General features: G+C 35.5%; 1 protein-coding gene across 5 annotated transcripts; it reads left to right on the top strand.

The window, feature by feature from the left end:
• Positions 1–2,205: 2,205 nt before the first annotated feature.
• Positions 2,206–11,460, top strand: mtfr1l (mitochondrial fission regulator 1 like). Of its 5 annotated transcripts, none has more exons than XM_023352415.1 (8): positions 2,207–2,318; positions 2,893–3,016; positions 3,111–3,218; positions 3,696–3,805; positions 4,891–5,102; positions 6,680–7,070; positions 7,853–7,992; positions 8,061–9,541. In XM_023352415.1, exons 2-7 carry the CDS (start codon positions 3,002–3,004, stop codon positions 7,971–7,973), a joined length of 957 nt encoding a protein of 318 aa, XP_023208183.1. In that variant the 5' UTR covers positions 2,207–2,318; positions 2,893–3,001; the 3' UTR covers positions 7,974–7,992; positions 8,061–9,541. The 5 variants fall into 5 exon arrangements, with proteins under 5 accessions (XP_023208185.1, XP_023208183.1, XP_023208182.1 ...); XM_023352414.1 differs by lacking the exon at positions 8,061–9,541 and adding an exon at positions 10,587–11,460 and having other exon boundaries at positions 2,208–2,318; XM_023352417.1 differs by lacking the exons at positions 7,853–7,992; positions 8,061–9,541 and adding an exon at positions 7,345–7,846 and having other exon boundaries at positions 2,206–2,318.
• Positions 11,461–11,840: the final 380 nt, after the last annotated feature.

Raw genomic sequence — 11,840 nt, 5'->3', positions numbered from 1 at the left:
TATTTAGGATTATTTTCTGAGAAATTGAGTTTGATTAGTTTGAATGTAAATACTGAAATTTGTGGTTTGGGTAATGTTATCATTAACCAAATCTACATGAGTTACAACAACGTTTCATTTCCCTTTGGGCTCAGTAAAGTTGAATTTTGACGGCAAAATTTTACCAAGTATTTTTTTTGTCCAGTTTCTACTGAAAATATCTTAGTACACTTAAAATAAGACAAAACTGACTAATGAGCAACTTTTAAGCAAGATATTCCTTAAAATTGCTCAAGAATTATTAGTTCCATTGACAGAATATGATATTTAAAACAAAACATTTTCCCCAGTCATAAGTGAAATAATCTGCCAGTGGAACTAGTATTTTTTCATCAATATTAAAGAATCACTGATTTAAAACAAGCTCCTTTATCTTTCTGAAAAGTTACTCATAAGTTAGTTGTGTCTTATCTTAAGTGCACTAAGATGTTTGCACAATAAACTAAACCAAAACTACTTGGTGAGATTTTGTGTTTTTGCAGTGAAGGAGCTGGAAACAATTGGAAATCATTTTTATTTCCAAAAGATGTGAAAAATTATGCAATAAAATAGAGCATACTGAAGTTCATAATTATAATGTGAAAAGTTTTGTATTAATATGATTAATATGTCAGTAATTAGTTGGAAGAACAAACACCTGTGTGAGAAGAAAATTCCTCTTCGTAGGAAGCGATGGGGCTTCTGTCCACAAACCTTCTCTATTCTGTCCACCAGCTCCTGGTCGATTTTACTGCTGCCAAACCTCACTAAAAAAAATAAAATAAGAGAAAGAATGTTTATCAATCCGCCATAATGGATTATCCCTCCCCTCAGACTTAAAGCTAACTGGACTCTCACCTATTAATTTGTCATAATCGACTCCCGTGGCGTTGGTGGTTGAAACGGTCCATGGATCCACCGTGTCGTCCTCACCGGCTCCATCTGCTGCCGGGCCGTTGTTCGGAGCAGCATCGTTCACTGATGGTGGACATCCTACTTTGTAGTCCTGACCAGTCATCTGTTTGTAGTCCATCTTCAGCTTCAGTAGCAGCTGGACAGCAGCATCAACCTCAGCCTGCAATAAATAAATAAAACAGGGGCAAAATAAACCCAACAATTTCATCTATTGGGCAAAAAATAAAACCAATTGAAAGAACTTATTAGTGCTTTGCGTGTTTGCCTTAGGCTTCTGAGTTTGCTGTGGTGTGTTGTTTTATGTATGTTGTATAATGGTTAATAAATTACATTTTGAAAAATATGTTTGATATTTATCCTTACAGGACTTTAATATAAGGTAGCTATGGAAAGATAGTTTAAATCCCAAGGCCCATTGCCTTTGTGAAATGAAGAGCAAATGTTTCCAAAGCACAGTTAAAGACCTGCTGGTAAATTCATTTGTTCCCATGTTATAGAGTGGGAACGGATTATATCAGGCGGCTCAAATATTTGGTTCCCCTCCTTTAACTTTGGCAAATAATAATCAAATGTCACCAAATCCACAGGATTTGTTGCTGATGAAGAGGAAACTAAGAACAGTTAAAGATTTTCTGGAAAATTAATTTGTTCCCATGTTATGGAGGGGTAAAGGATTATTTCAGGCAGCTGAAATATCCATTCTCTCCTCTCCTTTCCCCATAACTTTGGGAAATAAAGAGCAACTGTTTCCAAATTCTCAAAAAATGTTATGTGTGATAGCATGTAGTATACTATAAATTTCCTTACTCCAGTAATCTGTCATCTTTTTCATTAGAACGGGATTTACCAGAAAGTCTACACTCTCATCTTTTCAGGAAGTCTTAATTTTTGTGCCCTGCTATCAGCAGCAATGAAAAATTATAAATACACACAACGTGTTGGAAAACTGTGTTTGGTGACTTACTTTTATTTGTCAGACTTAAGTGACAAAAGTTGGAAAAAGACCGATTCTCTTTAAAATAACAACACAAAACAGCGTAAAAAAGACCTCGTTTATTTATTTATTTTACAATTTTGTTATTGCTTCTTTTTAAAACAACAGCTGCCGATTAAACTGAATGTTACAACCTTGACATGATTAACTGAGTTGTTTTACCGATAAATCGATCAGAAGAGCCGTGAAAATGGCCAGATCCGCCTCTCTGGCTGCAATGCGCGCTCCCGACACAAGGGGGACAGATTCTCACAGACCTCTCTGGTGCAGCCAATCAGATTACAGGACAGGGAGACGCAGGTTTCCGGCCTAACAAACGTCAACAGAGGAGAAGCGGTTACTCTCAGAGGCAGTTGTGCGTTAGCCTCTCACGATTCAGCTTTTATATCCCGTAAGTTGTTCTCTTGATTTAGAATGAATTTTAGACAGAAGTGTTTAGTTTACCGAGTAAAGAAACCCTTTAGGTCAACCGGGTTCTCGGTGTCGGTGCGGTGAATGCTAACTGTGGGTTCCTAATGCTAGCCTAGCCACCCGGCCGGGGCTGTTGGTACTTTCTACCAACGGTTGAAATGTTTATCGCAACGAACACTTTTCTCTGGTGAATATCTTTTTCTGGCATCACCGAAAGCGACTCACGTTAGAATATATCGTTACTATGTTCAGTCTGCAGGTCATACAAACATTAACCGTCTATATATAAATGTTTTTAGTTTAGTTACAAAGATTTTGCATAGTTTTTATTAATTTTTTTAATGCCAAGGTCATTGAAATAAAACTTCACATTTAAGCAGTTTTTTTTGTTTTGTAAAAATACTGTAATTAGTTAAAATTGCCTCATTTGGGAAAAGTTTCAATGGATTAATGAAACATTGGAAAGATCATTTTAACTGAAAACACTTGTAACAGTTTTTTTTTTAAATTATTTGTTTGAATTTGACCTCAGCGAGTTTTGTGTTTAATCCCAGGAATTAGCATTCGCGGCAACATGACATCAGTTTACTGAGCTGCTCCTTCTTCAGACTATACTTGCACCAAGATTTGGTTTGCGACGAATGAGGCCGACACACCGTCACCATGGAAACGGAGACAGTAAGATTATGCCGCTGTGGGAAAGTTGTGCAAAAAGCAGGTATACACGATGAGGAGAGATCAGAAGTGGTTTTATTTATTTTTAATTCTGCAGGAAATGATTCCCATCTGGCAGAATAAGCCCCACGGAGCCGCCCGCAGCGTCGTCAGAAGGATAGGCTCCACTCTTCCTCTAAAGCCTCCACAGAGGGCATGTTTTCAGGTACGCTTCACATCCTGAGTTGCACTGTGTGTTTTTTCTACTCCACCTTAATATTTCTCCAATGTGTTTTGATAACTGGGCATTCCCAGAATATGTGCGTATTGTCTTTGATCTCTACACATTTTGTCCAATTACATGCAGTCCATGGTTCCTTTACAAATTAGAAATGATAAGAGGGGGTGTAAAAATACCTAACTTTCAATTTCCGGTCAAATTCTTCCCCATACTGGATCCTCTATCAGGATATTTAACTCCAATTCCCACATCTGTTATATATGCCAAATATTCTGCGTAATATCAGGTGAGAGCCTCTTTTATTAATTAAAAACCTCTTTTAGTTGTTGTTTTTTTTATTATTATAATAGAACTAAAATATTGTCCTTAATTATTGGGATGCTTATTGAATCTGTGTTTTGCTGTTTTTAACCAATAAAACCACTTCTGGATGAGTAAAAATGGCGCGTCTTGCTCCACCAGGAGCTGCCCGGTCTGCCCTCGCTCCGTCCGCTCGACGGCCCGTCGGTTCCGACCTTGGCTGACATCGCCTGGATCGTTGCAGACGAGGAGGAGACGTACGCCAGAGTCAGGTCCGAAATCCAAATCTGGTTCTGATTAAACAAATCCTGGTTTATGTACAAGGATTTGTACATAAAAGTACAAAATCCTTGAAAATTAGAAGTTTTCAAGATTTAGAAAGTGATTGATTTCTGTATAGAGTCCTTGAAACTCTATACTCAGAGTTTAGAGTATATATTAATATTCAAACTGCACAGTTTTGCAATATAGTACAATTTAATGTTTGATTAAAAACCCAAATTAATAACATTACAGTTGAAGCCAGATATTTTTACACACTTAATAAAAAGACATACACATTTTTCTTCTCCATTTTTGTACTGAAATCAGACTAAATGTTTCTTATGTTAAGTCAGGTACCAAAATTATTCATATTTGCTAAATGAGAGAAAACTTAACAAGAACTTTTTTTTTAATTTAATTTTGAATATTTAATAATAATGGATAAATGAGTTATTGATTTGTGCAATTGAAGTACAAGTTGGATTATTTTTTATATGTTAAAGTTGTAAAATTTGTGTTTTTGTTCTCAGACCAGTCAGGTGTGCAGAGTGTGAGTGTTTTACATTTTAAAATGTAAAACTTTAGTTTACCTCATTCCTGCTGTAGAATACCATCATGAGCATCATTAACAGCAGTAATAAATTATATATACCAGTGAAGTTAAACTGTTTTTTCTTTTTTTGATTATTTTGTATTGTTTTTATCTCCAAAGTGCAGTGATGGAAAAGTTTGAAGACTTATCTTGAAAATGGTTGAAAAGTGTTTGAATTTTACTGTGGAGAAAGTTTATGAACCTTGATATTGTGACAGTAAAGTTATATTTAATTAAACTCTACCTCTCAAACTTTTTGCCAACCAAATGTTCATTTTTTGGAACTTCTTTGTTCAACTGAAATACGTTAAATTGGAGGTTTTATGTGATAAACTTTGCTTCCTTTTTGATTTGATTGGTGCTAAACCATGAAGTGCTTTACAAAAAATAAAACATCAAATAAAACAGAAGGAAAGATAAAACAGCGTATGTGGAACATAAAACAAATTAAAACAAACATGTCTTCAGCTGCTTTTTAAAACTGACCACCATTCTCTGCAGAAGCGACTCGCGGCCCCTGAAACACGAGTGGCGGCCCACGCCGCTCCTCGTTCTGCACAGGAACTCGTCCGTGCCGAACTTCCGGCGGGAGGGGAAGCGGATGGAGGGTCTGAGGAAGCCGGGCGTGACGGCGCTGAACCGAACCACGGCGCTGCAGGAGGAGCTGAGCCGCCTCAGAGCGCAGATCGCCAAGATCGTTGCCAGCGACTCGGGTCAGTAACTCCAGAACAGAGTTATTATAGTTAAATAATACTAGCAAAAATAACAAAAACTGAAGCTGAGAAAACATTTTTGTTAAATGAAATAATCTCGGTGTTCAGAGACTGATAACTCAGTTTTTAGAAGCTGATAACTCAGTTTTTAGAAGCTGATAACTTGATAACTCGGTGCTTAGAGGCTCACAACTCATTTCTTCTTGTTAGTTTTTCTTGCCTGTAGCTGAGCCTTCATGTGACTCTCTGTGCTGCTGCCCAGGCAGCCGCCCCGATTCCCTGTAAGCCGTTTGGTGACACGGCGCCGGTTTTTAGAGGCTCATAACAGTTTGTAGGTCCGCGATGGAAGATTATCCTCGCCGTTCTGTGGCAACTGCACATCACATGACAGATAATTTAAAACGTTTTCTCTTCAAAGTTTTCTGGTTGATTTGTATAAAAGGTTCATGGAAGAATTTTACTTAGTTTTCAGTTCCAGAAAAAAAAGTTTTAGGAAAAATGTTTGTACTTCCGTATCATATTCCCAGTTTTGTCCTAAAAAGATCCGTGTCTCCATTCATTTGTCGGCTTGTTTACCTGCTTTCTTCCAGTTTCTGTCTATTATTTTTTAAAGCCTGTACTCATTAAAATTCCTCTAATTGCACTAAATGACAATTATTGCTGGGCTTTTATCATTTATCATCAAAAACTTCATATCAGGATAAGAATTTAGATTTTGTTTACTCAATAAATTTCAATTAATGACTTTAAATAAAAAATAAGCTGATATCTAAAATGTTATTTTTATTTATGGATCTAGTACAAAAAGATAGATTAAAATTGGATTGGATCAAAAAAAAGTTTGAAATCGGATCTGAAGTCTTCGGTTTGATCCATGAGAGCACCAATAAATGTCAATAAATTCAAAAATGTGATTAAAAATATGATTAAATGCAGTTTTAAGTACACTGCAAAAACACAAAATCTTGCCAAGTATTTTTGTCTAATTTCTAGTACAAATATTGGTTTAGCAACTTTTCAGCAAAGTCTTTGATTGCTTAGTTACAGACCCTGCAATTAACTTAATTAAAAATTGTGATTGAGTTCCACCATGAGTAAAAATATGCAAGTTTTACATTAAAAAAAGTAATGTTTGTCCATAAATGACGTTTAGCTTAAATTGGTCTTATTTTCCCAGGTTTAAATTTGACCTTTTATGCTTCCTAGAACAGCTTAGTCTCAGTTTATGTTTTACATTTTTAGCACAAAATCCTGATTAGATAATGAGATTTTACTCTGCCCAGTTCTAGATATTTTCAGCTGTTTTTTAGAGTCTCTGTCACTTAATCCAAATAATCTGACCAAACATGCTGGAGCTCTGCTTTGGTTGCTAGGTAACGGTGCAGCGCCTGCTGATTGGTTGCATTCCAGAGGTTCTTTTAACCCGATCTACAAAACATTAAAACTTATTGTCCAAAAATTATACTTGTGTCGTTTTTAGTAGAAACACAAAAATGTGACATTTTTTTAAATCTTTTTAAAGTTCCTCTAATCAGTAATAAGTGACCAACCGGAGCGATCTGATCTTCTCCCTCCAGACTCCAACCCGCTGACCCCTGAACTTCTCTCCCCCGACGACACCAGCATGGGGTTCTCCATGGCGCCGTTCGAGGCCGCCTCCTTCCAGCCGGCCGCCGCCGCTCCCGCTTCCTTCGTCATCAGCGACGTCACTGAGGAGGAAGAGGAGGAGGATGACGAAGAGCCAGTGGAGGAAGATGAGAAGGACGTGGTCTCCGTCGTGTCGGAGCTGCTGCCCGACCCGCTGCCGCCGGTTTCCATGACGGCGTCGGCGACCTTCGACCTGGACCGGCCCAGCATGGAGTTCAGGGAGGCGGAGGAAGACACGGTGTCGCTGTCCAAGTCGACGAGTTTCGCCGACGTCATGGACATCCTGAAGGACATGAACAAGATGAAGATGAGCAAAGACAGGTGAGGAACGCGCAGAGCTCACCTGCAGCTTCCTGTTTGTTCTCCAGAATAAAACCAGATCCGATACAGGCGAGATAACGCAAGAATAAAACTTTAATATTAGAAAATAATGAGCAGGAAGTCCAACATGAAAATTTACTGAATTCATTATCAAACCTTTTCTTCTCATTAAAACACATTTTCCTCATAATTTTAAGATGTTATTCTGGTCAAATTGTCTTTATTCTGATATTATGACTGTTTTCTCATAATTAAACCAAAATTCTCATTGCAGGGCTCTGATACTCCGTCATACGGCAAACAGGAGAGACTAAAAAAAGTTTTAAAAATATTTTCTGTCATTTCTAATTTATTTCTTAAAAAGAAAACAGAAAAAAATTAATTAAAATCAAACCTAGATGGAAGAAAATCAATTAAAATCTAATCTGGTACGAAAAAAATCAATCGGATTTTTATGAGAAACGGATCTAAAATCTGATTAGGTATAAAAAAAATTGATTAAAACCGTAATTGGGATGAAAATAATTAAATCAAATCTGGTACAAAAAATTTTATTCTATCAATTTTTTTTGTACAAGATCCGATTTAAATCTGGGATCAAAAGAAATTGATTGCAATTGTATCTAGTATGAAAAAAAAAAGATCAAAATTGGACGTGGTATGAAAAAAAATTACAATAAGATCTGGTACACAGGTGGATCAAAATGAGTCTTGCATGAATAAAATCTGTTTTTTTCCCGCGCCGCCGCCGCCGCCTGCGCTGACGATGCGTTGTCTCCCAGGTACAGCCGCGGTTGCACGTCGCTCAGAGAGGAAGACTCCGCCACGCTGATTTCTGAAGCTCTGAGGAAAAAGTTTGTCCTGAAGGAAGAGGATTCTGCTGCTGCTGTGAAACGGAAGTAGCCACTTCCTGCTGCGCCACGTAAGTCAGTGGAGAGCTGAATTTTGTTTAGACTTTTCAATTTTTATTTTTAATTTTAGGCTTTTCAGTTTATTCCCACGGATCAGCAGCAGATCTGATCCCAGAACAAAAGACGGAGAAGAGATTAGAATCAAGATTCTTTTCTGGCTTTTTCTGAACTTGTTTTCCAAACTTTTTTTATTGTTTATTGGATCTAAATGAGGCAACTTGGCTGTTGGTTTTCACCAGAAAAGATGCAATTTTTTTATTTTCTTTCCCTTTTGCATTGTTGGGAAAATGTCTCTTGTGTCAAAGTGAAGAAAATAATTCTTTTTGATTCCAGAAACATTTTCATCTCTTTAAATTAGAATATGATTGAAACGTTGATTTATTTCAGCTCTAAAAAGTGGAACTTGTATAGATTGTTTGGTGACTATCGCTTGAAATATTACATCAAATCTATTTATTTTTGTTTTTACGCAGTAATTCATCAAAAAAAACTCCAATGCTTCATCCCCTCACGAATACGTATAAGTTGGATTTTTTCCTTCCACTCAACTTTCCACTGATATGTTAATACAGCAATTGTTTTCTTTAGCAGTTAGCTTTAGTAGCTTGTTTGATGGATTTCTGATAACAGACTAAAAGATTAAAATCTTCTTTTATTGCTCTGATGTAATAAACAAGCAGGAATAAATCTTGAAGGATGAATCATATATATATATTTTTTTTATTTATTTGGCACGGGCAGTACACATTAACATGTCTGTAAATGCACTAGAATTGGCCAAAGGGCTATTTTTTCATCTGTTCTGCTAAAAACAAACAATAGTTACACAAAATAACATTAAAATGACCAAACTGCACACATTTTCTGAACAGTAAATATAAAATAAAGGAAAGTACAACACAATTATTAAAATAAAATATAAGAAATAATTAAAACTACACCGTTTCACTTTTTAAAACTGATAAATGTGCGATTGTATTCTAATTTATGGAGTTGAATTTGTTGTTTTGACTGTTAGAAAACCAAACGAAACCTGAGCTGAGTGTTTTTTGTTAGCAGTAAAGTTAGTAGTTAATGGTTTAATTCAACAGTAAACAAGCTGATCTACCTAATAAAATGTGTGTTTACATCATTCTGAGCCCTATTTGAACAAAATGAGTTCAGTTTTTGTAAAAAAGAAAAAAAAAACAGACTATTCCCATGTTGGTTGAGATTCTCCTGAATCTGTCCAGGATTTTTTTGTTTCCCCAAATAAAGATTCTCTGTCTTTATTGGTCATTTGGATGTTTTAAAGAATGGAAATCTGTTTGTTTTTTTCTCTTCTTGGCACTACAGCGCTCATTTTTTGTTTTTAATCCTAACTGAGGTGAAATGTGTCATAAACTTCCCGCAGCATTCTTGGTTAAAGGGAACCTCCTGGTTTTGTTTGGAGTTTTCCTGCCATAGAATGAGTGTGTAACTCTTGTACCTCATCAAAATGTGTTTATTCTGTTTTTGTTGATTTTAATGGTTTTGTTTTTTCATGCAAGTAACTGTAAATAAAGGTTGTGCGACTGTTTTCAAAATGATTGCGTCTTTCTGATTATTGTGTAGTAACAGATTGTAACCACATGGGGGCAGTGCAACCAAAACAAATCATTTTAAATATTCAAAATTAAAGTGTTTGTTTTTCATGATGGGTTTGAAAATAGACAAAATTTGAGAATAATACTGTAAAAACATTTTTTTAAATACCTGATTAAATATTGACTGTTTTGATGAGTACCTGAGTCGCCTTTTTACCAAAAAGCTTTTTTATTCTTTGAGTATTTTTTATTGCGATTGCTTTAAAATTTTTCTTGAGTAAAATATATCTTGAAGTTGTGCTATTCTTACTTGAGATAAAAAAGAAATTGGGTACCAAAACTCAAATAATTGCAATTTTTTACATATTCTGGAGTACAAAACATTCCTGAAATTATTTTTTTTAAATGTGTTGCTTAATAAATGAAGAATATGATGTTGATTAAATTAAATTTGTATATAATACAGACAGTTTTATATAAACTGACCTGAGCTGAATTGAATTAACATCGGAGGTGCGTAGAGTACCCAGAAAATGTACTCAAGTAAAAGTAGCACTACTAATCAAATAAGAGTAAAAAATTATTTGGTAAAAAGTTAATTCAAGTACTGAAATATCAAAATATTTAAAATTACATCACCGAGTTATATTATGTGGATATTTTAAGGACCAAAATGACAATTTATACTAAACAAAAAATGACAATCAGGCAAAAGAAAAATTGTCCAAACCAATTTCTTTCAATAAAAAAACTTAGGAAACTTTAACAAAAACTGCAGGTGTGTCTGTGTCTGGTGAAGTTTTGGTTAAAACATGTTTGTTTTTCATTCAGTGGGTAAATCCATAAATTTTACTCAAGCAAAAGAAGAAATACTTCATAATAAAATTACTCAAGTAAAAGTAAAAAGTACTGCGTAGTAAAAATGCCCAACTCTAACATTAAATGCAAGAAAATAAACATATTATTGGTAAAAAGCTTAAAGATGTCTCTCCCCGCTGGTTTTCCTGTGTAATTTGATTTCTCTCTGTCTAAATTTCCAGGATCAGCGCTGGCCCACATTCTTTCCCATTTCCTGTTCTTTCCCCGGATGATCCAGCTCCTCTGTGGTTCTCAGCCTACTTTCTGAGTCCTTGGCCTACTTTGTCCCTCGTCACCTCCGCCGTGGAGGTGAGGAAGAATGGATCCTTCTGCCAATTTTAGATGCAGGCAGATGTCTTTGGAGGGCTCTATTAATGGGACGTTGTGTCAAAAAGAGGCCCTGGTGAACGGATAATTACCGGCTTTCAAAGCAACACTCGGTGGAGAACTTAAGAAAACAGATTAAAACATTATTAAAGCGAACTGTAACAAAAGTTCTTTGACTTTACTCAAAATAAAGTTTAGGAAGAAAAATGTTGATGCAAAGCAGTATGGTTGCTACTTAAGTTTCAAAAAATACGAAAAGAACGAAATGTGTGGGACCGAGATGTTCATACGCAGCTCGGCTGAATGAAGCGCTACTAAAGTGAAACTTAAGGAGTTTGTCAAGAATTTATATTTCTAAACATAATCGCAAAATGTGAATTTTTCATCCCACATCGGACTCCGGTCGACTGTTTCTCTTTTCCGTTCTGGTATGGCTCCGCCATCTTTAATACTGTATCGCTGACTCCACTTAAGAATGACCAGCGGCGCCCTCTGCTGGGTGGCGGCCAAACTACAGCACTGAAATTACGTCTAAGCCGACATTACAGTTAATTGATTCTATCTAATAAACCACTAATTGACTATTAATCATACATAAAGACTAGTCAGAAAATAAGGGTTAAGGTACAACGGTGTATGTTAGGGCCACTGTAGATAGAAAAAATGCAGTAAATTTCCTAAAATAAACGAGGAAATTTCTGTTTGAAAAGTCAAAAGTTTGCGAGACAAAAAACAGACATTTTAAGATTGATCTCAGAAATGATCTATTATCTAGAAAAAAATGGAAATTTTTGAGTTTTTGAGTTTAAAACTTAAAAATGTGCGAGAAACTCCGAAATTTGGAGATTATTCTCAGAAATGTAGAAAAAATGGACATTTTTGAGTTTTAAAATTTGCAAGAAAAAAATCTCAGAAGTTTTAACATTATTTTAATTTTTAAAAATGTATTGCTTAAAAAGTCAATAATTTTTTATTGACTTTTATGTTGATAAAAAACTGGGATTCTTTTCTGTAAATTTTTTTAAAAGAAAGGTTTTGTCTATAAAATTATAGAAATTCATATATATATAAATGGGCTGCACAGTGGCACAGTTGGTAGCACTGTTGCC

The sequence above is a fragment of the Xiphophorus maculatus genome, chromosome 19 (genome assembly GCF_002775205.1).
Source record: "Xiphophorus maculatus strain JP 163 A chromosome 19, X_maculatus-5.0-male, whole genome shotgun sequence".
NCBI classification, from domain to species: Eukaryota; Metazoa; Chordata; class Actinopteri; order Cyprinodontiformes; family Poeciliidae; genus Xiphophorus; species Xiphophorus maculatus.
Note: the sequence above shows the minus strand (reverse complement) of the source record. Positions and strands in the feature narration are given on the sequence as shown.

Coding starts and splice junctions, on each gene's coding strand:
- mtfr1l (XM_023352414.1), top strand. Junction 3,219..3,695: donor CACAGAGGGCATGTTTTCAG/GTACGCTTCACA, acceptor TTGCTCCACCAG/GAGCTGCCCGGTCTGCCCTC. Junction 5,103..6,679: donor GATCGTTGCCAGCGACTCGG/GTCAGTAACTCC, acceptor TTCTCCCTCCAG/ACTCCAACCCGCTGACCCCT.